At 37.6% G+C, this 23165-nt stretch overlaps 2 protein-coding genes across 4 annotated transcripts; one reads left to right on the forward strand and one right to left on the reverse strand.

The window, feature by feature from the left end:
• Positions 1-58: 58 nt before the first annotated feature.
• Positions 59-7873, forward strand: LOC115628836 (type-1 angiotensin II receptor-associated protein). 3 transcript variants are annotated; one of them, XM_030525075.1, is made up of 5 exons: positions 59-305; positions 517-843; positions 1538-1684; positions 7129-7198; positions 7304-7518. In XM_030525075.1, exons 2-5 carry the CDS (start codon positions 796-798, stop codon positions 7516-7518), a joined length of 480 nt encoding a protein of 159 aa, XP_030380935.1. In that variant the 5' UTR covers positions 59-305; positions 517-795. The 3 variants fall into 3 exon arrangements, with proteins under 3 accessions (XP_030380935.1, XP_030380936.1, XP_030380937.1); XM_030525077.1 differs by having other exon boundaries at positions 130-218; XM_030525076.1 differs by having other exon boundaries at positions 61-843; positions 7304-7873.
• Positions 7874-8246: 373 nt separating this feature from the next.
• On the reverse strand, positions 8247-22784 carry LOC115628851. The gene is made up of 6 exons (XM_030525101.1): positions 22665-22784; positions 11645-12160; positions 11218-11334; positions 10033-10328; positions 9803-9962; positions 8247-8584 (listed from the first exon to the last, which is right to left on the reverse strand). Exons 2-6 carry the CDS (start codon positions 11986-11988, stop codon positions 8422-8424), a joined length of 1080 nt encoding a protein of 359 aa, XP_030380961.1. The 5' UTR covers positions 11989-12160; positions 22665-22784; the 3' UTR covers positions 8247-8421.
• Between the last annotated feature and the right edge of the window lie 381 nt (positions 22785-23165).

Here is a 23165-nt window from a genome sequence, read left to right on the forward strand (position 1 = left end):
GGTGGGGTCCGCCTTGTCAATGGGGCACCGGCAGCGTAGCAGTCACAGTCAGATTTGAATTGTAAACGCTTTAGCGTCGTGAGCTCCGATTTGATTTTTCGTTTTTTATTGTTGTTATTGCACTTGTTGGTGCTATTGTTGTTGTTGTAGTTCTTATTAATATTTTGCGGTGTGGTAACGGCCCCAGAATACAGGGGGCTGTTACTTTTGCAATTGCTGTTGTGGTTTTTTTGTTTTGTTGCATTTGAAAGGAAGACCAACAAGTGCGCGCTTCACAGCCCACATTATTCATAATTAATACAACTGTATCTACATACATACATACATTCATACATCTGTATATGCACTTTTGTTTGAATGAGTGAGTGTGTCAAAGTGCGTTCAACTACATTGCAATAAACATTTGCGTGTATAGTATTTCTATACAAGTGTATGTATGTACATACAAATTGAAAGTGAAATAAGCAAATGAAAATAGATTTGACAACAACAATACATTTTCGAATTGCTTTGCAGTGCACAAATCGTACGCACTACATATTGAAAAAGTGGAACAATTTCAAATATTTGCACAAAAATAACAAACAGCTGGCTGGCTAAAAAATAACGTCAGCGACAACGACACCAAGAGCGACAACAAAAATAACAAATTACGCCTTGTGTTTTGTGCGTGTGCATCTGCGTACTTGTTTTTGTTGCTGTCGCGTCAGGAGCAACAACAGGTTCAGTTGACGTTTGTCGCTCGCGTGTGGGCGCCACTGAAATTTTCTCGACTGACACACAAAGAGCGCCAAAATGACCGATTTGAATGAGCTGATGGGTTCGCCATTTGTGCGCGTCAAGGTAATTATAGTGTGTTTGATGTTTAAAAAGATGCCTCTTAGAATACTGTAAGTGTAAGTGTTTGTCGCACAAGTGGCGTTTATCAGCGTTTAAAATGCATTGTGCCCCACTCTGACACGCTCTCGCACGCCCACACGAACATGCATACATATCTACATACATATGTACATGTACGTATGTATATAGGTATTAATGTGTAGGAGCCGGTTGACTGTGTTCGTTGCTGGTGGTCGTTGTCATTTTGTCCGACCACATTGCCACACTCCCTCCCATTCAACATGTAATGGGTGCAGCGCTTGTTATCTAACACGAGCCATGAGTCTTCATTGCAGCTTCAACAAAGCCGCACCCAATACTACAACAACTACAACTCCTTCCAGCCAGCTGGCTACTTTAACAACTACCTAGCTTGCAAGAGAGGTAGTACATAGGTATTCGTCAGACGGCTCATTAGCACCTGGCATTGCAAAATGCAGTTCAGCAGTTGCCAACCACTATTGATATGCGATACTCTTCGATATCTGCCTCCAACTTCAGGCAGTAAAGAAGCCCTGTTCGCCTTGTCCACATACTCTTGTGGGGTTTCACTCGACAATGCATTAGCTGCTTACCAACTTTAAATCATATCGCATCTACATACTAAGTACAACAATATGTATAATTCTCCATCTCTATCACGATCCTCTCTCTTCAGCTCGTCGCCTTTGTGCATTTCTTCTTCATCACGAATGCCATGCTCGGCAGTTGGGGTCATGGCGCTTACGAGTTCTACAATTTTCTTTTTATCATTTCCATGTTCTGGACAATGCATAGTAAGGATTCCATTGAGGCGGTGCAAACGGTAAGTACATGCATATGTACAAAGTATTTATATTTACTATATATATACTGATAAGCACAGGCGCTCATTTATTTCAACTGTCTAATCAACTGGCTGTGATTCATGCCGGCACAAATCGTAAAAACAGTGCCCCCCACTGATAAAGCCTTCCATGAATAACAAAACCTCAAATATGTTGGGTTAATATGTATACTATATAGCATATAATAACACACATAGTATGTATATAAAGCAAGTACAGATCGTCCAAATTAATTGTTATTTTTATACATATGTGTATAGTACTTGTGTTTCCGCACAAAGGGATTGTTGTGTCTGAGCGAAGCTTTTTGCTGACTCTGATAATGTCATGGGATTAAAGTGTGATGCTAATGCCTCAAATTTTATGAAAAACCGGTTTCCCGCCCAACAAAAACGAATTCTTGAAATGAAATTAGCATATAAATCGTAAATAAATGAATAGATAATAGCAAAAAGAACAAAATAGAAACTGCACAGATGACAGAACGACTCGACGAGACTTCCTCATGCCAAAGTGTAGTCACACATAAGTCTAAATAGGTTCTCTACTAGTGGTAACAACAAGGTTCTCCGTTCAGAGATGCACAGAACGTCGGGCCACATGATGTGCGCAATCAGAACAGCAGATTTAAAAATTCAGATTGTCATCAGCTGATAAGATAGCGTAGATCATGATCAAATCTTATGCCTTGTTTGCGCAAGTACACTCGAAAAAAAGGTTAATTAAATTTTGGAAACTAAAGAGTTGGAAACATCTATTATTAAAATAAATAAATCCAAATTTGGTCATGATAATCGTTCCTATTGAAGCTATGTAAAATGAGATATTAAAGCAATACATGACTGTAACTAAGCATGATCTTTTTGTTAGGTTTGGTGACAATCTCTCGTTTGGATTAAGATATGTATCTCCAAGTTAGATAAACAGACGGATATGATTCTATTGCCTGTGTAAAGATACACCGTACGCATATGAAAGGCATGAAAAAGCGCAGTCATAAAATAAATTAAAAATTATAAAACCCCTTTGTTTCAGAACACCGCAATTTTCATATCCAAATTGCGAAAACAAAAATTGTTGTTAGTATATATAGGAAAAAATAAACAACTATGATTAAGCAATATTATTGCGGCTAATAAAGTTGAATAAAATTACTTATCGCTCCTGATACAGATTTTTACATTTGTGAGTCACCTCAAAAAATATATAGTCGTTGGAAATACTTATAAATGCATTAAGGTGCATCATACAGCTTTGTAAGATAGTTTGTCAAGTGAAAACTAGAAGCAAAAAAGCTTTATTTAGGTGCTGTAAATATAAATTTGTAGATTCGATATTGATAATCGGTTCGACTATGTTATCTATTGCTGCTGATAAAAAAAAAAAACATTGTTATGTCCCACAATATAAAAGAGGCAGACTAGATACGAGCAATAAATATATTCAGATGCGGTAGAAATGAATGCACTTAAAAATTTTTGTATATTATTATATTTTTATAAAAATATAATCTACGGTATTAAGTAATAAGAGCGCAGTTATTTTTTGCCTAACCATTTCATTTGGCAGTTTCGACTAGAAACAAACGATTGTAAAATATGAAAACAATTCCATTTACTATTGCACTTTCTTTTCCCAAACATTGTTGATCTTTTGTTAGACATAAGTACATCAACATACAGCAATAGGCCAAATAAATGATAAGCCAATAAGGTGGAGAAAAATTTCTGAAGAATTTTATTAAACAAACATATTGAGAAGAGCGAACAGCTTTAACTTTGAAATATAATCCAACATTTCTGTTATTCAAAATACACCAACTTGTATATACTTTTCACAATTTATGTGAATTTAGCTTGTTTTCTTGGTGGGTTAAAAAAGTCTGCTAAAGAAGAAGAGTTGAAGTTTCCGAGATAGTATTCAGACATCTATCCTGATCACTGTTTTGTCGTGTTGTTTGCCGTTCTACCTGACATCGAGCCAGTCCCTATAACTAATATAAAAAATACAGTTTAATTCAAGCACATTTTTGTATAGTTGACCATGAAGTTTAAATATTAAAGACCTATCAGTATATATACTGGTATGCCAATAAAGTGACCGATTAATGTTGACCATAAAATATTCATTTCGTTTTAAGTCCAAGTCCTACATTTAACTGGCACACACATTTTGTTGTTGTTGTTGTTGTTGTATGTAGGTACATATTTATGGATATGTGTATTGGAATAACCATAACATGCATACATACTTATGAACAAGTACGCCTTAAAAGGCAGCCCGTTTCACCTGTCCAAAAAAAAAAGCTCAGAATAAAGAACCGTGAAGAAACATTCTGGCCAAAGTCTTGGCGCGTTCGAATCAAAAACTTGGCCCAGCACGTCAGCTAAAGCTTTTGAATTACCCGTTTGGCTAGCTAAATTTTTTGGCTATAAGCATACAGTTTTGTGTTCATATATACATAAGCATGTATGTATGTGCTGGTTAACTATAGTATATATGTATGTAGTTATGTTCAGCGTTTGAAGCCGCCTTGAATAGAAAAAGCTAACACACAAGTACTCGTCTGCAAGCCGAGGCATTAACTTGAAATTGTTACAATTTCAACTTTGACATTCCACAAATGCATGACCTGGTGAGCCCTGAACTCGGGCGATCCGTTTTTGACAGCTCCACCATCGCCAGCAATTGCAGGAACAACAACCTGCCGCTGCCCTCTATAAGGCTGTACGCTTTATTTTCATTTTTATTTTCAGTTTTTTTTTTTATTTATTTGCTGTTTTTTGTTCCTTGGCCCCAACTAGCTGCTCAAAACGGGTCAAAATGGACGCGGCACGCTATGGGCGCACACATACATATATCAGCATATATATATATATATATACATATATAAATGTTCATAGAGTGAGAGTCATATATCAAATATGTACAATTCTATTTGGTCGGTCAGTCACACGAACCAGCAAGCCAGCAAGCCAGCAAACAAGAGAGTCCCAGCTGCTTAAGTATTGTTGCTATATGTTATTCCCCGAAAGGCATTAGCAACGCCTTTTAATCAACTTAACTATGCAAAAGTCAAATAGCAATGGTCAGCACAGCAACAACAACAATACTAACAACAAATAGCATAAGTCGTGACAAAAGGCGAATTCGTATCGCTTGGATTGGGTTGAAGAAGGGGGTCTTAATGGAACACGCACACACATACATACATACATTCCTACAAACAGAAGTAAATTTAGCTTTTCACTACCTACACTATAACTCCATCCAGTAACTCTTTGGGCTCAGAAATCGGTCAGCCAGGCGGCTTCTGTAACCTCCTGTGGAAATTTAGCGAATGAAAAATAGTCATGGGGATCTAATAAAGAAAGCACTAACATACACGCTCGACTGAAAAATCAATACAAATAATTAATTACTTAGATGTTCCAAGTGTGTGTGTGTGTGTGTGTTGGTGTGTGTTTAGGTCAAGTGTATTAAAAGCTTGCACTTACACAGGTATTCTTGGAATTTCTTTAAAAAGTAGAGTCCCTTCAACTTGCAACACAACGAGGCGAATCGGCGGCAATTTGGATCGAGCTGTCAATGCGATAAGTCCAAGTATAAAGCGTAGTAGATATGTACATATGTATGTGTCTTGTTACATGCAATGCAGTGAATGCAATCTGAACATATGTAGGTACTATATACATATGTATGTATGATTATATCCACATATTATGGATTTATTGCTTCAAAATGCACCCATGCGAAGCATTAAGTGGGGCCGTGTAATCTGAAAATTACTCCCAAAAACGATTTCAAAAATCAATTGGTGGCAAATGCTTTGCTGCTGCTTTAGCAAAGCCATCTTTATTGAGTTTTTGCACAAATTTACCCAATAGCCGACAACAATCCCTTAGCAGTACTCTACACTAGACTAAAAACTAAGACGGGCTGTTAAGAAAAGTTTGAATGCATGTAGCGCGACGAGACGAATCGATAAAGACATGCCCGTACGTGCGTCCGTCTGTCTGTGTTTCCCTTTCAACATCGAGAACTTTTAAAACAGACGTGAGGGACATGTGTTATTAAAAAGTGATCCCTAATTCGAATTAACAATCGAAATAATTTTGTTCTATTACTCCCGCATACCAAATACAAATAATTCAGCCTAGCCAAAGAAATCTTCCAGCACATTCTCTCTCCCATGATGATTTTGAAAGATAGATAATCTTAGTTGCTTTTTTTTATAACTGACAATTAACTCGAGAAAAAAAAGGAAAACATTAATTACCTTTCTGGACAGCCTGTCTTAGAATGTCTCACATAGACAATCAAGAAACCAACGATCCCATAAAAAGTTTGGTGTGGAGAGACAGTGATAACTTGGCAAGAACATTTAGGGATATACTTGAATAGTTCACAGTCTACCTAGTCTGTAGGAATTTATTAGAACCTTCTTCTTATTAAATTCAGCTAAAAGTCGATTCTTATAGGTATAACCAGTCTATGCAATAATTGTATATGTATTTCGATGAGACTGATGGATTATAAAAACACCAAATTGTGTTGCGATATCGTAAAAAGCAAAAGAGTTCATTTTGATTTTTTTGTTTGAGTTGATTTTTGCACGGATCGATGCTATGGCAGCTATATAAAACAATTAAGTTACAAGTATATATATTGTTGCTAATGAACTAGATCTCCGTATGGATTATATAGTACAAGTCTACATAACGAGCTACTTTAAACCTTTAAAACGGGGACTACCACGCTTTTTCCGGCCTGTTACACACAATTGAAGCTTAGACTTGCTAGTAGGCCCTTTTACACTTATGAATTCGGCATCGGGCGTTTAGGACAGTCACGAAATCGTAATCTTGTATAAAATATTAAGCGGTGCTTGCAAGACGTCAATAATGACTTTTATAAATGTCAGGATAACACTTGTGCTCAAAATATCGATATTGCAGCTCAGATCTTTTGGTAAGCCCGGTATAAAAAGGTTCCCTAGTTTTTAATAACTGCACTGTAGCTTCCGGTGTAGTCTAATTTAGAATGGTGCCATAAGACTATAATTATAAATTGGCAAGATAGCCTGAAGAATGTTAAAAGCAGGTATTAATATGAAGCTAGTCGAAGATGCTCGGCTCGGAGGCGTTAATTAGATATTATTGTAATTCCAGCAAAGCCTAAGCTAGCTTATAAGATGCTTTTTATAATTTGTATATATTTTCCTCCTATGTCGGCAGTCAATGTTTGTTGACATAAATAAATAAATAAATAAAATGTTGATTGTGTGCACTGATCGCTCATATCAAGCTCAGCATTTCACATCTGCTAGTCGTAGCTCCCCTCTCCCGAAAATCTGACATGTGTCGCCAATTGTAAAACTCTCATCAACACATTTTTGCATTTATATCTTCTGTATTTGCAGGCGCTCGTCATCAACGCTTCTAGCATATTCTTTGACCTAGTCTGCATTATCGTATTTTTCGCATCCATGAGTGAGTTCAACGTTATATAGTAGAAGCTATAATCGCGACCATAAACAAGATCAACAGCGAAAACAACTAAAAAAAAAACCCTTCATTCCATTTCTTTTCATGCAGATGGCTGGGCCATAGCATTCGCCATTATTAATCTGATGTTGCGCCCCATAAGCGTCGCTCTGCTCTACCGTGAGTTTAACACCCGCGGAGGAAGCCTTCAGACCGGATCGGTATTCCCCACCGGCCAGCAGCGCAGCTACCAGGACATCGACAGACCCACGCAACCCACGCCTACCAACTCCCAGCCGGGACCGAATGTGGCGAGCATTTTTTAGGGGGCCCTATCTTCGCCGCCCACTAAACATCACCCGTTGACGTCTGCCCCTCCCCCTGTATTGTTGTGCCACGTGCTGCCGACTGGCGATTGGAAACTGAAAATTGGCGCTGGGGTGTGAGCGACCAATCGGTAACCCTTCCATGTACCTTGAGAACAAATTGCAATTAGCCTGAACCTAATATCGGATGTCCTGCTACGCCATTTTGTTTACAATTTAATTTTGAGGGCTTATTATCATTATTACATATGTATGTAAATAAGTACGTATGTATGTGTAATTATTATATATAATGTTATTAGTCAAAGCGCGCATATAATAAAGAAAGAATGATTTTTTATATATATAAAGGGAATCTAAACAGTTTTTTTTTTTTGTTTTTTTTTGTATACTACAACAATGTAGTTAAGGTAAAGTAAATCTGTAATCTGTGAGAGGTTAATATTGAAGAGAAAACTAAAATATTTATTATTTATTTCTCATTCATTGTTGGATTGTTGGGCTAACAACACGGCATATGACGTTAAGGATAACTGTTGGAAATCGTGAGAAATGTTTATATATTTATGTATAACAAAAGCAAATGCTACTTTATAATAATATAAGTATATATACATATATACATACAAATACACTACCTACTACACATAACAATAATCTAATTAATAAAAAACGCCGTAATAATTGTATTTCAATAAATATTTAATATTTAAAGTCGTTTCCTTTCCTTTTTCTCTATGTGTATGTTTGTGTATTTGCAGCTATTTTAAGGGGACAGAAAGAAATATAAGGATCAAAAACAATTCTCGTACCAACTATGTTAAGCTCTTTATGTATATACAATTGGCCAGTGCGCTAGTACAGTTGGCCAGTAACCCCGCTCCAGTTGCAGTTGCCAGCACCTCAGAAGCCCTCCTTGGCCGCACGGAACTTGTACTGATTATTGCGGCCATCCAGACAGGGCACCTGCACCAGATTAAAATAAATGGATCCCATGAGCTGCGAGGCCGAGGTGTTTGTCATCTTCAGGCACGAGTACAGCATGTCATCGCAGATGCAGTGAGATCTAAGGGAAAATGCGAATACAAATATATTTTATATTTAAATATCGTTTCTGTTGATAATGCACATTCAATTCTATCGAATATCAATCTGGCCACTGCGGCGTTGTTGCAGTATGTCGTTGCCAGATTGTGTAAAATATATGTGAAGGCAAGAGCAACAATGATAAAAGAAATGCATTAACCGTTAACTTTTCAAAAATTACTTTTTGTGCTAATGTGTAGACATTTCTTGTTTTTTCGGCAACTCGCAAGCTGTGCGCAATAAGGAAATAATAAATCTAAACTTTAATTGAACATTTTGAAACATAAATAAAGTTGGCTTTTATTTATGCGATCGTTATCCTGTATTTCAACAATTTCTTTATAATATTCATTGGTAAATGGTTTCCTATTGTGAGCTGGGAGTATGATGGATATGGAAAGACTCCAAAATGTTCAGCTTAACGACACATAATTTTTTGAAACAAATGCCATTCACACTTTTCTTGAAGAAACAATGTTCATCAAATAGTTTCCAAAAATGAAGAATAGGTTCTATTCCCCCATCTTTGCCAGTTTTAGGACCCTTATATAGAGGATGTTCTGATTCAGGTATTGGTAATAAATACTTAATTTCTACAATAGCTTTATTTGCGACTAGCCTTTGGTTGAGAAAATGCAATCTCTGTAGGCCATTAATTGGTTAGTTTTAAGTGCCACGTTGACAAAAAGGTGGCTTTGATTCATCTTTACAAAGATGCTATATCTCAGATGCAAGTATGTACACCTAGCTAACTCGACTCTTCAATACCATGTACCCACATAGTCTTTCAACGAAATTACACTTGGTTGCATCAATCATTCCTATAAAAGCTATATGATTTAGTTTGCTGATTATGTCATAACTTGAGATTATGGTGAGGCACTATACAGAACTCACAATTGCAAATTTTGCTGAAGATGAGCATTGAAGTTTTTGATACTGACGTCAGCTATATAAACGAATGAAACCTTAGAAATATGTTTTCTAACAAACCCGCTCTGCGCATGGATGAGACAAGTCTACATACCAGTTACAGTGTATAATGGGAATTGTTGCAGCGGGAAATACTTGTAAATCGTATTAACTCAGTAATTCCTAAATAACGATCATCTGAGTCAATCAAATTTTGTTAAATTCTGCCCGCGAATTTGTTTTGTTTTGTTGAACATTTATTTTGTGTTCAGGCGATAGGACTTACTTGGTATATATGGAATCATTTGTCAGCTCGTATTTGCTTTGATAGGCGCGTATCTTTACCGGACAGAGATCATGCTGACGACAGCAGCGGTCCATTCGCATCTCGGTGCCCAGATCGCTGTACGTTTCGGCAATGTCGCCGGTGCCGCACCACTTGGTGCCTGCAATAGAGTGTTGATCAAGAGAGTGTCGAACAGAATGCCATTTGTAAAGTTGTTATTCCTAGCCTACCAGGTATAATGCCGCTTAGCAGCGTGAACGGGTTACGGGGAAAGATGTGGGCGGCGAGCTTGAGGGAGGTGCTCTCACTGTTGGAGGGGCTGCTTCCAGTGCTGCGCATGCCATTAGCACCATCGCCCTCCTCGGCCACCTTGTCAGCGGCCTTTCCCTTGTGACGCGATGCATATGTCATCTTATCCACGTGCTCGCACTGATCCATCAGTTTCAGCATCTCTTCGAATTTAATTTCCAGCGGACGATTATAGTGCGACAAACTATCAAGCAGCATTTCGCCCTCCTTGTCGTTGCTGCGTGTTACAAAAAAATAAAAAGACAAAAAAGAGATCAAGGTATTGTTTCAAAACTATTGCACGCTTTTATAACTCGGCCTTGTGTTGCGGACCCGCTCAACCTCTGATTATAGGCAACTTTTTCATGGTGAATTGCAATTATTTGAGCTTTTTAAGTGAATCTGTTATTCTTTCCGAGATACCGGTTTCTCCCCCAAAAGTTTCAATATGTCAATAAAATATTGCAAAACCCTTCAATACTGTTCGGAACTATTTGTTTTGTACGAGTATCTTATATCCCATTGTAATGCAAATAATTTATATTTTATATAGTTATTAGATTTAAAGGTGTAGTTTATGGATAATTGTAGTATTCCCCTTTAAGGTACAACTGGATTAAGCTGTCATATTAGGTAGCAGTACAATTGTTTAATAAAGTATAAATAAAAGTATAATACAGTACAAATTTTGTACGAGTATCTTCTATGCCACTATAATGCAAATAATTTGTATTTTATATAGTTATTAGATTTAAGTGCAATCCTAAAGATGCAGTCTATGAATAATTGCAGTACTCCCCTTTAAGGTACAACTGGATTTAGCTGCCACATTAGGTAGCAGTACAATTCTTAAATAATAATGATAACGATCAAATGTAGTACAAATTTTTTAATAAAAAAAACTTCTATCCCACCCATAACTATGAAGAAAATCATTTCGACTGTACTTGTAGGAATCTTTTGAGTTCTTTCAGGTTGTGCTTGAGGGAACATTTTATTGATGAATTGAAAAGGTAACTTTAATAAATTTGACTTAACTACGTATTCGTTAGAGGTAAGTCTTACTGTACATATGTGTGTGTGTGTGTGTGTGTGTGTGTGTGTGTGTGTGTGTGTGTGTTACTCACTATATTTCGATGAGCTCGCAGCTGAGCAGCAACTTCTGCGGTCCCAGCTCTGTGACGGCAATGGTCCGATCGTGGTGGTAGATCATTAGCAGCGAGTCATTGCTCACGCGCTGGCCACTACAAACCACAGGAGAGAGGGAGACATCGAGAGAGAGAGAGAGAGAGAGAATGACAATTATAATCAGCATTCGTGTGCACATGGCCAGATGCATATCAATCAATTATAGACGCTGTCTACTACGTGCTGGCCATGGTAAGCCAGCATGGTTGGTGAAAACTACAAAGCTACTGACAGGTGACGTGAATTCGAATGCCACCACACGATACTCCGAGCGTACCAATGATGGGCCGGCAGACCACTTACTAATCCGCCCCGCCCCACCTCATCAGAGCACACTCCAATCCACTCCCAGTGGTGTCCACTCACCTGTATGTCTTGATTTGTCGCGCACTGCGCTGCTCGATCAGCTGCTGTGTGAAGGATTGGAATGAGGGAAAACCCTGCAGTCCCTGGGGCAGGCTGAAGGATAACGTCGGCTTCGCCACCGCCGTTGAGGTCAGATACCCGAGCAGGGCGCAGAGCAGCAGAGAGGCGAGAAACTGCAGCCGTCGCTTCAGCTCGAAATTGCAACTCATTCTGTGTGCCTCAGATGGTGTTGATTTGTGTTGTTTTTGTTTTTGGCGTTGGCGTTGGCGTCTCATCTGTTTGGGTTGCAGCTTCAATTGCAGATGAGGCTGCGGATGCGAATGCAGATGTGGGTTCGGGTGCATGGCGTCCCTCTAGGCCGTGCCCAACGGCCTCACCAGCTCCTTCCTATATTGCGAGAAGTTTGTCTGTTCCAGTATTCGTTTCTATTTAATCCTTTCGCCTGGGCCACGTGTATGCAAGGCTACGACAAGGTTGCGATTACGGCCAATTCCTTACCAACTAGCAGCCAACTACCTTGAACCAATGGAATACGATTGCTTGTCATTGTGTGGTTGTCGTTAAATTAAAAAGTAATATACATACATACATATATGTATGTACATATGTCTATAGGTATAACAAGGATATTCACCAAGTCGTTATGTACTATGGGTCGAATTCGTAGATTTGCGGACCCTATGTTGATGAACATATCAAAAAAGGACACATCGAGTACTTGGTTCGTTAAGATGGAGTTTAGATCGCCGGATTTGAAATTGTCGAAATATTTCCAAACAATACTCTTAACCCTTCTTCTGCAGAAAAGATTAACTTTAGATCGCCGGATTTGAAATTGTCGAAATATTTCCAAACAATACTCTTAACCCTTCTTCTGCAGAAAAGATTAACTTTAGATCGCCGGATTTGAAATTGTCGAAATATTTCCAAACAATACTCTTAACCCTTCTTCTGCACCCATGAGCGGAACATTTTTATTCAGCTAAATAAAAAATCGAATCTGAACTGTTATATTCACACTTCCTCGCCCATTTTAAATTTAAAACTTAAGCACCAAGTGAATCAAGGAAGAATGCTATTCAGTTTAGCTAAGGGAACATCTCTGGAATTCTGATATAGAAATAGCCACGACTATCTTTATTTATATATATTTATACTTGGCGACATTGCAGGGAGTTTATTTATTTTATTTATATACAGCTTAAAGGTAATTCAAATTACAGATAAGCTATGGTGGTCTAATCTATAGCGTCGTGACCTTAAGCTTAACTTAAAAATAATATGATTTATTACAATGAATTAGAATTTATGGAATTGTAATAGAACTATAATTTACGAATTAGATTCGATTTTTTAAAAAACTTTACAAGTATTTTATAGTTGTCTTTTGATGGCCAAAAAAGAGCGGAGAGGACTAAGTGAAATATTAATTTATTTGATACTTAGTATAGTATATTTATAGAGCACAGAGCTTCTTCTAAGTAGTTCTTAATCTCCTCTTCTACAACTTTACTGTTCAAATTGCGGTTACTTTTCATACACAGGTGTAAGCAACAAGAGTTTTTTCAGAACTTCTCTGCACCATGTTGGATAATGAGGCCCAGAGTGCTAATTGCGACTGTACATTTGAGAAAGTTACCATTGTTGTCACTTTTTAACTTAAATTGTCTTCGCAGTCAGTCCCTAGTCGTTGTGAACCGTGTAAATCGTGTGCCACAAGTGTTAGAAACTATTGTTGTGGGTTTGGTACCTGTTTTAAGTTTTGCACGAACCGTACCGAGCCCCGTCTTGACCCAGCCTTTAAATAACCCACACCAGGCCCTTCTTACACACTCGTATGCCCATCGATTTGAGTGAAAAGTGTGCGGGGGGCGTTTGGTAAATGCCGCCCACTTTGTTGTTGTGCGAGCATATCTTAGAAATTCCATATGGCTGTGATTTTGATTTATTTAAAAGGCACCGAAACTTGGAGAGCCAGCTGCAGCTGTTCGAGTTCAGCTGGATCGTCAGACAAAAACCAGCTTGCATTTAAGGTTACCCATATACTATGTACAAGTATATAGGGACGACCTCGATTCGATTCGATTCGAACATACTATATGGAGAACATGTGTGCAAGCAATTGTCTGCTCTAAACAGAAACAAGCAACCGATTCATGTCATACACACACCTACTATATACTATATACATTTATCTGAGTATGCTTTTCTCACTTGTTCCGCTCAATTCCCGCCATAGTCGCGCCCTCTTATTAGCGTCTGCCAGACGTAATTGCTTAAAAGCTGATTGGGAGATTGGGAGACCTACACAATGGAGAAGCCACCACAAAAGTGTCACAATAAGGCCGACAGTGTGACGTATATGCGCATAACTTTCATATCGCCAGCATTAGCGATCTGCGCAGATGATATAACCAGGCAGCTGTTATTCATCTAAAGAGATATATGTGAGAGTATATGTATAGTATATATGTTTTTATTTGATATACTATATATTTTTCTAGTCTAACATATCGTTCTATACTTGAAGTCTACGTGAGGTTGAGCTCATTTTGTCTAAGGTCGCTTGTTTTATGGGTTTGCAAATTGGTCAGGGCCCTGGAGCTGCGATGGGTCAAGTACCTTCGTTTGAAAGCCACAGTAGGGGGAATTCCGGCTAAAATACGCCGACATGGGTGCAAGTCACGTATGATCCAAAACACATGCCGAGCTTAAAGAAAGTAATAGGTACAACGAAATTTTCACTAGAAATGTTGCAAAGTCTGCCTTCACTCAGACAAATATCCATATTCTCCAAAATTTATAAACGTTTTATGTTAAGAAATGCTTTTCTTTAATATACAAATAGTTATTTAAGATTTAGAAAACCATTACATATTGTACATTATATATTTTTGCTCAAAATTAGGATTACGCCTAAAACCTCAGAAATTTTAGTTTAGTTCCGATATTTACTCTTAACTTCCACGGGCCGTTTCTGTTATTGTGTGCTATTAAAACTGGATTTCTATAGGTCTACAGGAAATAAGAATATTATATACGAATTAGTTGATGTAATACTTGTATTAATATCACATAACATTCTAAAATATAGACCTTTAAATGAATCTAATGGCGTATTGCAAACCCACAACAGACGTAAGTATATTTCTGCCATAGGAATTACAATAAATAGTGAAATATAATAATAAATAAATGTTGCCCAATTAATAAAAAAGCCAGCCACTCTACAAGTACATATAGAGTTGGAACCAAAACAGCAGAGGTAAGGCTGGGCAAAGCTTCGATTAAGGAGGTCATGAACCTAGTACTATTGAGATTAATAAAAATACTATATAATGCTTTTTACCCTATCCCTTTATAAGTCTTGTAATACCATTATTTGAAAAAATTCCACGAAGACGATTAAAGACTGTAAATGAATTTTTTTGAAATTTGTGTTTCCATAAAACCATCTGATCAAGAGAGAATGAGACTTGAAAAATGTCGTTTAGAATAGAGTTGGAAAGTTTGGCATTTAGGCTTGCTTATTTATTCATCGCCTAGAACTGGGAGAGTCCTCTACACAATCTAAAATTTGAGGAGGAGAGTACTTCTAGCTCGGAGCATTTATCAATAGAGCTTAAGACTAAATAGATCTACAATCTAATATTGAGACCTATTTAAAGCTTTATAGTATGTAAACGTAGCTTCACTAATTCACTTTAAAAATGGGCTCTTCTAAGAATGAAATTGCTACATGAATAAATTGGGTTTATTTGTGAAGAAGCAGAGGTAAACTTCTAAAACTTTTTAGTGCACTCTACAGTTCGTTCACACTTTATTGTGTTATACTTGGTGTTAACATATGGAAAAGCCGTGCGAATTTCCCAACAATTTCCACAATTGTGGGAATGCTGTTCAGGTCTCAAGCATGCGTCCATAGTTGAAATGGTCGCTAACGCCTCTGGCATATACTTGGATATGGTATAAAAATTATAATAAAATATATTTCCCATCGTCACGAACATGCTAATGAACTTGCCTCGTGTCTCACTGTGTGTGTGTGTGTGGAGCAAGCGCCCCAAAAGTTTATTATCATTATTGTTATTATTATTGTGTTTTCCATTTCTTGGCGACGCTTTGTTTTATGATTTCTGTCTAACCCTCTCCGTCCCCATCCCCGTCCCCATCCTATATTCGTTATTAGGTATTTTGGAATATGTTTTTTTTGAGTTGCTTGCCAAAAGTGAATTAAAATAAAGCAACAAAATAAGCCAAGCACGACATTTTACGCAAGCGTCCGATATCGTCCAACAACAACAACAATACAAACAACAATAAGCAAAACATCGGCGCCCTGTGCGGCCAAAGTGAAAGTGTTTGTCTTGTTGGCCCAACTTGTTTGCGGATTTCGTGCGATTCGCTTGGAAACTGTGGACGAACATGCAACTGGCCGGCACAGCCAGAGCCACAGCCAGAGCCACAGCCAGAGTCAGAGTCAGAGTCAAAGTCAGAGCCGTGTATTGCCGATGATGAATCGGCGCTGACGCTGACGTCGACGTCGACGTCCACACTAACTTTAGCCGCTGGCCACTGGCCACTGGCATTACATTGTTTTTGGCCGAATGTGGCGTGTTTTGCAACTTGGACGCGTCCAAGTCGATTTAACTCGCATCGATTTACTCACACAATTTTTGCCACTGATTTTATACCGACTGGAGGGGTCTGAGCGGGTGAACAGGTGAGGGGCTTCATCGTCACCTGGCCGTGCCCAGTTATGAAACACTTTGCAAATTGTCTGCCTAATTGATGGCTCAGTGGCTGCTCGGCGTTGCCTCATCTTCAACTGAAGAAATTGCGAATGACTGGCCATAACTTTGAGTGGAGGACGAGTACTACAAGTACATAGTAATTACAAAGCACACCTACAACCATGCAAGTTATGGCCATTAAATGGACGTAGAGCAGCTTAAGCTCTTGAATTAACGCTCCGCCAATGAACAGAAAACAGAAAGTGAGAAGGCGGGATTCCCACACAGATACTGGCTACTCGATTCATTCATTTTTGTGGCATAACTTTGTTGTAATTTGAAGAATTGCTTGCTTTTAATCTCTTGATTAATCAATCGATTTAGCTTTTCTGCTGTTTGGAAAATGAACCTCCGATCGATGTTCATTTGAATCACTATTGTTGGATTTGAATTGAAAATAAATATTTCCAAACAAGCTTAACTTTTTCTTCTGCACCCATAAAGTTACCCAGAGCGGAAAATTTGCATACAGTTAATTAAAAAGTGTAATCATAGCTGATATATTTGCACTCGTAGTGGCTTTGAATCAACAATTGATTTAAAAGAGATTACGAAAACTAAATACTACTCAAGAATACTTTTCGGATCCAAACTGTTGCTTACATTAATTGTTTTTTCAGTTTTTTCTATTTGCTAAAGTACTTGTACTTTGAAATAATTACAGTAAAGTATCTAAAATGTGAATTTATCTCAAGTGAACTCAAATAACAATAAAAACGAAATCATTTAAGTTGGGAAAGGTCAGTGAAGAGACATTTTAAATAAATTGGTTAATTTATTGATAAAAGTAGATGAATATGTTAATGTTATCGACTTCGACATCGTCTTGTATTCTTCTACTCTGACTGCAAATGCATTTTCAAAGAGTAATCTTAATTTTTTCGAATATAAATTGGTTGAAACGAGATATTAATTTTATTATGATAGCCTCAAGGCGCCGATAGGGACGATAGGGAAAATGCATCGGTATATAAGTAATGTTACTTTCGAAAAAGACCGAGCTGTAGCAAAAAGAAGAAGAAGAAAAAGTATCTTGTTTTAGAATCAGAAGAGTGTACATAGCATTGGTCCAAGAAATGAAGATCAGGTTATGCTTGAAGGCGTTGTTTGCCCAACAACAAATGTTACGACGATAAGAACAGCCTTAAGACCGTCTGATCTTGCAGTGCTTTTTATAATTAATGGAAATTTGTGTGAATTTCGTTGATGATAGAGCTGTCTAATACTTGCGTACCACGATGGAGTTTTCGTTATCTAAAAATCAGACTATTTGTATGAAAAACCTTCATTTATAGTTTTGGATAAAAACAAACAGTTATTTACTCTTTCTATATAACAATTTGAAGAATTTGTAAAGGTGAGTTCAGCCGTTTTCAAAATCCAGGCATACACTCAAACAGAAGGACAGACGTACGGACTAGCAGACATATCTATATTTAATTCTAATGGATCTGAGATGTTTCTTTCTGTCTGATACATGCATTTGCATAAAACTGCTTTTTCTACCTAATGACTAATCGACATAGCTAGAATTCATATGTAAATACATAAAGACTGAATTAGTTACCAAATGATTAGCCAAATAAATGAACTGTGTGTGAGCGGAAAAAGTGAAATATTTCGCAAGAGAGTTGACTCATAGGAAGACCCATTTGCAGATGCAGATGCTCGGACACAGCGCAACGGTTCATTGTTGGGACTTCCTGTCTACAACTGCTACACTTCCGCCAAACTAAACCGTGTGTGACTTGGCCGAGAGATTTGCTAATGACGGCACAATAACACACAGACAGTAGACTGGGCCGACGGGGGGGGAATCACCGATTGGCTCCCCAATCTGTGAGCTAAATGGTGAGCACATTAGCGTACGCATCGGAATCGCACAGGAAATCAAAAGGTGAACCAAAACCCAATGCTAATGGGCAGTGCGGCATTTTTATTTAGTTTTGCTTTTCATTTTATTTTGTTTTATTTTATTTCAGACGCATTTCATGTCCATCAACGTCGCGACGGTCCAAAAACTGAAACGCAACGCAAAAATGACTACAACAACAACAACAACAACAACGATTGCCATTGAAATTCAATTAGCATTCCAAAAGTCGAAGCAATAAAAAGAAACAACGCGTATTAAAAGTGTTTAGTTTTTAGTTTTTTTAGGCTTAGTTGAAGGCAGATCAAAGTTCGGAACTATAGTGCAGGTGAAAGGACAAAATCTTGGCAACAACAGCAACTTTTTTAAGACAGTCAAACCCCCTAAGCACACATTTTGAGAAGACTTGAACTTAAGATATAAAAAATCTGCTACGAACTGCTTCAAAACATTTTACGTTCCACAATACAAGCAAGCTAGTATTCTACGATCTTTTTCCAAGAGGAGAACACATTCTGCGAAGCTTCTTCAAATTAAATTAATAAATTAAAATTAAATTAATAGTTTCTTTATAACCATAGTTTTCAAGTCGTGGGTAGACTTTAGTTTCTTGCCCAAAAATTTGTTAGAATACTTGTATTTAAAAAATGTATTCTAAACCAGACTGGGAATTACATTTGGTATTATCTTTTGTCCATTCGGGATCATAGACTTTACGCCACATTACTGGATGAACTATATGACGGATGTACATATAATTGTGAACATCGTATAATTGTTAGGAAAAGTGCCCTAAAATGCCCTAAAGGGGGCAAAGGGGCTGACATTTTGATGTAATTTTAGGTAATGCCGCTCACATAAATAAATAAAAGTGTCATAACTTAGTAAACTATTTTTCGGACACTTGTATTTTTTATGATGCCTCAAGAATTGTATGGCACTAGCACCATACTTGTATAACGGACAGATCGGACAAATTTTTTCATACGATAACTAAGAAATAATGATGTTGTTAGAAAATAAAGATTACTCTGCAAACAATTATTTATTTTATTCATATATGTTCTAAAATGTTATGTTATGTTAAGTGTTTCAACTTTTACAACAGATGGGGAGCTCAGTTTCTTAGTTATACAAGTACATGTATATATTTATTTGAAATAATTAATAATTTGAAAAATGTCAATCTAAATATATTTGAAACCAAACGTTTTAATATACTAGGAATTACAATCCGTTTTTTTTTTAATAAACCAACCAATAAGTTATATTTTATTTATTGAAAGTGGCAGTATAATGAATTGGTGATATTTTTAAATAATTGAAATAAATGCGAGCTATGAATGAATTGGGGATTTCTTAAAAAAAGTGAAGTTGATGTTTTGAAAAACTTGCTGCAACTAATAATATGTATTTGGGTTTAATGGCCTCAATAATTTTAGAGCTTCTAGTTATATACTTGTATTTTGCCAGACATTCAAAAACATATTAATTGGATTGAGGTCTATATTACATAGAAAGAATGACACGCTTTAAATATCTGTCGTCCTATATTTCAAAATGAAAGCTCTCGAGCTGTTTATATAAATTTCTATAATTTCAACTGAAGTGCTATATATTTTTGTCTCGATGAAACAATTAAATGTATTCTAATTAGCAAAATACATATCATCAGAGTTTTGATGCAATAAAATACCTGATCTCCCCAGCTAGGTGCTATTGTATTTGATTCAGAAAAACCGATATAATTTGTATACCTGCATTAATCATTTCTTTGAGATTTGTGCTGGGTCGTCATAGCGAAGGCTGACTGTGGACACAACAATGAGTCTAGCGCTCTATAAATCGCCTCTTGGCCTAGGTCAGTGAAGCGAACAAAGTTGTTGGGACGCTACTTTGCTTCGACCATCAGTTGACCTGCTGGCGTTTTTGTTGCCATTAAAGCAAGAAACTCACACTCATATACATATGTATGTATATATATTTGTGTGTATGTGTGTGTGTGTTTTTGCGCTCATTGTCAAAGTCAGTTGCAGTAAAAGTCGGCAAAGTCCGTCCGCTGTCTGCCGCTTGTCTGGCCAGCCAGTGCCAGTGCCAGTGCCGGGCCCAGTCCCAGTGCAGATGCGCCCGAGTTGGAGCCACCAACTGGTTTTAAAGTTCGTTTTTCAGATGTACATACTTGTATATATATACACACATACATGCATAAGTGTGTGCGGTTTTAACTTTCACATTGCTTAATTGTGGGCTTAATCTTGGCTAATTTGCTCCAGTTTTTATTTTCATTTGTACTGCACGCGAGCCGCTGAGCAAAATGCTCACGAATTGTCGATTAAAGCGCGCGCTGATCAAGATATTTGGACGACGCCTCGTCTATGGCTGGATGCCGATTTCGATGTGGATGTTAATGTATTTACTAATGAGAAGACGGCGCGCGCGCGTGCTCCAGCAGCCGCCCGGATTACCCGCAAACGCCTCATGTGTCTACATACATACATACTTAGTATATCTATATCTAACTGCGGACGACTTTAACGACAGGTTGCGTTGTTTTTTTTTTCTGTTTTTTTATTTATATTTTTTTTTTTGTTCCTCTTGTGGCTGCTGTTGCTCTAGTCATTGTAGTTCGCATGTGAAAATGTGATCCATCAATAGGAAGAGCAAACAAAATAGGCGGCATGCGGCCAAAACGAACAGTTGCGGGCACTACACCATCAGAAAACTGAACTATAAGTGTATTGAAAAGCTCTTAGCTCGTCATTATTTAATTTAATTTGAATAGAAAGTTAGAGATATAGAAATCCTTAGCCATGTCTAGAGTTTCCTCAGTTCCATTTCCTGAACTTTCCTCAACTTCTTTAAATTTAATTTGTTAATTTTTAAAATTTGTAATCCTTTCTCTCCTCTAAATTGGCATTGCTATATCCTACTGTCGCTATTCAAAATTTCTGTTGAATTCTATGATATAATTGCGACATTGACTGTTAAATATCAAATGAATATGGTAATTGCTTATTGAATTAACAAAAATCTGTTTTTAAAAAAAAAACTTTTCTGTAATCAGCACAAGTTGTATTCGAATGGAAAAGAAAAGTTATTCGTCTGCTTTTATAAGCGATTTTCGTAATTTAGGCCAATACACAAAATCCATTTGCAGATAGTATTAATTAGCAATTAAGAATAGACTAGCTTAATGGGAAATACTTGTAGTCGTGATAAATGATTGGCTAACTATGCGTTCCCTTTCGGCTCTGTGTGTGGCGGCTTTGTATTCCGATAATTAGCAACATAAAATACAGACACACATGTAAATGATTGATTTAAACAAGAATGTTATTTACGCTGCCTGCTCAACCGATCATCTCCATATACAAACATATATATGTGTGTACATATTTACATATGTACAATATAGGGGCGATATACTGCATGTAAAGTACAATTTATTGCACTGTTTGTGCCAACATGGTTGAGTAGTGAGTTGGGAACGCGCCCAAAAACAACTTTCCTATCCCATGGCATCACGTTTTTGTTTCTATTTGATTTTTTATTTCACTTTTTTATGATTGTCATTCATTGGTTGGCTTGACGAGCGCATGCGTAGGGTGCTAAGCATGTCAAGTGTATGCCCAGAGCCAGAGCTCATGATAATAATAATAATAATAATAATAATAATAATAATAATGGGAATGATGAAGTGTGAGTCGTCTGACGGAATGACTGACTGACTGACTGAATGTCTGTTTGGCTGTCAATCGAAATAGAGTTGCTGCCTGTTGACAACTGCAGTTAACAACTGCAGCCTCCTCCCCCTCCTCCGGCAGCATCGTAGGTCTCTATTGCTGCTGACATCGTTTTGTGCAAGTTTCACAAGCATGGGCGAGCGAGTGAAAAGCGGCCAACGGCAGACGCGCCGATCTGTTGCCAAATACGGCGCATGCGCAGCATATGCAACAAAAGGCAACAACAACAACAACAACAGAAGCAACAATTCAGACAATGGTCAGTCATAACAATGCTTGGCATAATAACTATAATTGCACACATATGGTACACACTTTATACATACATACATACATACACATGCACCAACAATCACTGCAACAGCAGCAACAACAACAACAATAACAACTCACTGGCCACGCATTGGCCTTGCAATTGGCGCGTTTTATTTGAACTTTTGAACTGTTGCGCCACAAAAAACAAACAAACACACTCACACAAACACATTCAGAAAACTGTGTAGAATTGCGTGATACGGTCAAATAAATAAATCAAAAAATATGTAAAATAAAAAAAAAATAAAAATAGCAAACTAAACTAAAAACAAAAACTAAAATTTAATCACATTTACTTTGCAATTGAAGAGGCGCGCCTTTTCCGGCGACAGTTTCACTTTTAAATAATTCGTATGTGGATGCCAAAACCAAAACCAAAACCGACCAACAGGCGAGCAACAACTTTTTGTTAACGTTTTTTATAAACCGTGCGTCGTTAACCGCGCAATCCGTTCGCTGCCGCGCAAAGTCAGCAACTGATCGATCAAACTTCAAGCGGGCCCAGAGCCAAGCCAGTGAGACGAAGAGCCAAAAGCCAAGTCGCCAAGCGCGAGTTGCCGGCCAAGTTTAAACGACGACAGCAACAGCAACAACAACAGCAACAACAACAGCAACAGCAACAACATCAGCGATAGCGACCAAAAATGTGTCAAAAGCAAAAGCTGTGCTGTTGCGGCTGCTGCTGCAAGCAACAAAAACAAAAACACAGATAAACACCAATGCAAGTTTTGGCAGTTGCATGCGTGTATGAATGTCTGTGTCTGTGTGTGTGTGTGTGCGTGTGAGTGGGCGGCCCG

The sequence above is a fragment of the Scaptodrosophila lebanonensis genome, unplaced genomic scaffold (assembly GCF_003285725.1).
Source record: "Scaptodrosophila lebanonensis strain 11010-0011.00,11010-0021.00 unplaced genomic scaffold, SlebRS2 tig00000129-arrow-arrow-pilon, whole genome shotgun sequence".
NCBI lineage: Eukaryota > Metazoa > Arthropoda > Insecta > Diptera > Drosophilidae > Scaptodrosophila > Scaptodrosophila lebanonensis.

Coding starts and splice junctions, on each gene's coding strand:
- LOC115628836 (XM_030525075.1), top strand. CDS start 796: ATGACCGATTTGAATGAGCTGATGGGTTCGCCATTTGTGCGCGTCAAG. Junction 844..1,537: donor CGCCATTTGTGCGCGTCAAG/GTAATTATAGTG, acceptor CTCTCTCTTCAG/CTCGTCGCCTTTGTGCATTT. Junction 1,685..7,128: donor CCATTGAGGCGGTGCAAACG/GTAAGTACATGC, acceptor CTGTATTTGCAG/GCGCTCGTCATCAACGCTTC.
- LOC115628851 (XM_030525101.1), bottom strand. CDS start 11,988: ATGCACCCGAACCCACATCTGCATTCGCATCCGCAGCCTCATCTGCAA. Junction 9,963..10,032: donor GCTAAGCGGCATTATACCTG/GTAGGCTAGGAA, acceptor ACTCTATTGCAG/GCACCAAGTGGTGCGGCACC. Junction 8,585..9,802: donor AATGATTCCATATATACCAA/GTAAGTCCTATC, acceptor ATTTTCCCTTAG/ATCTCACTGCATCTGCGATG.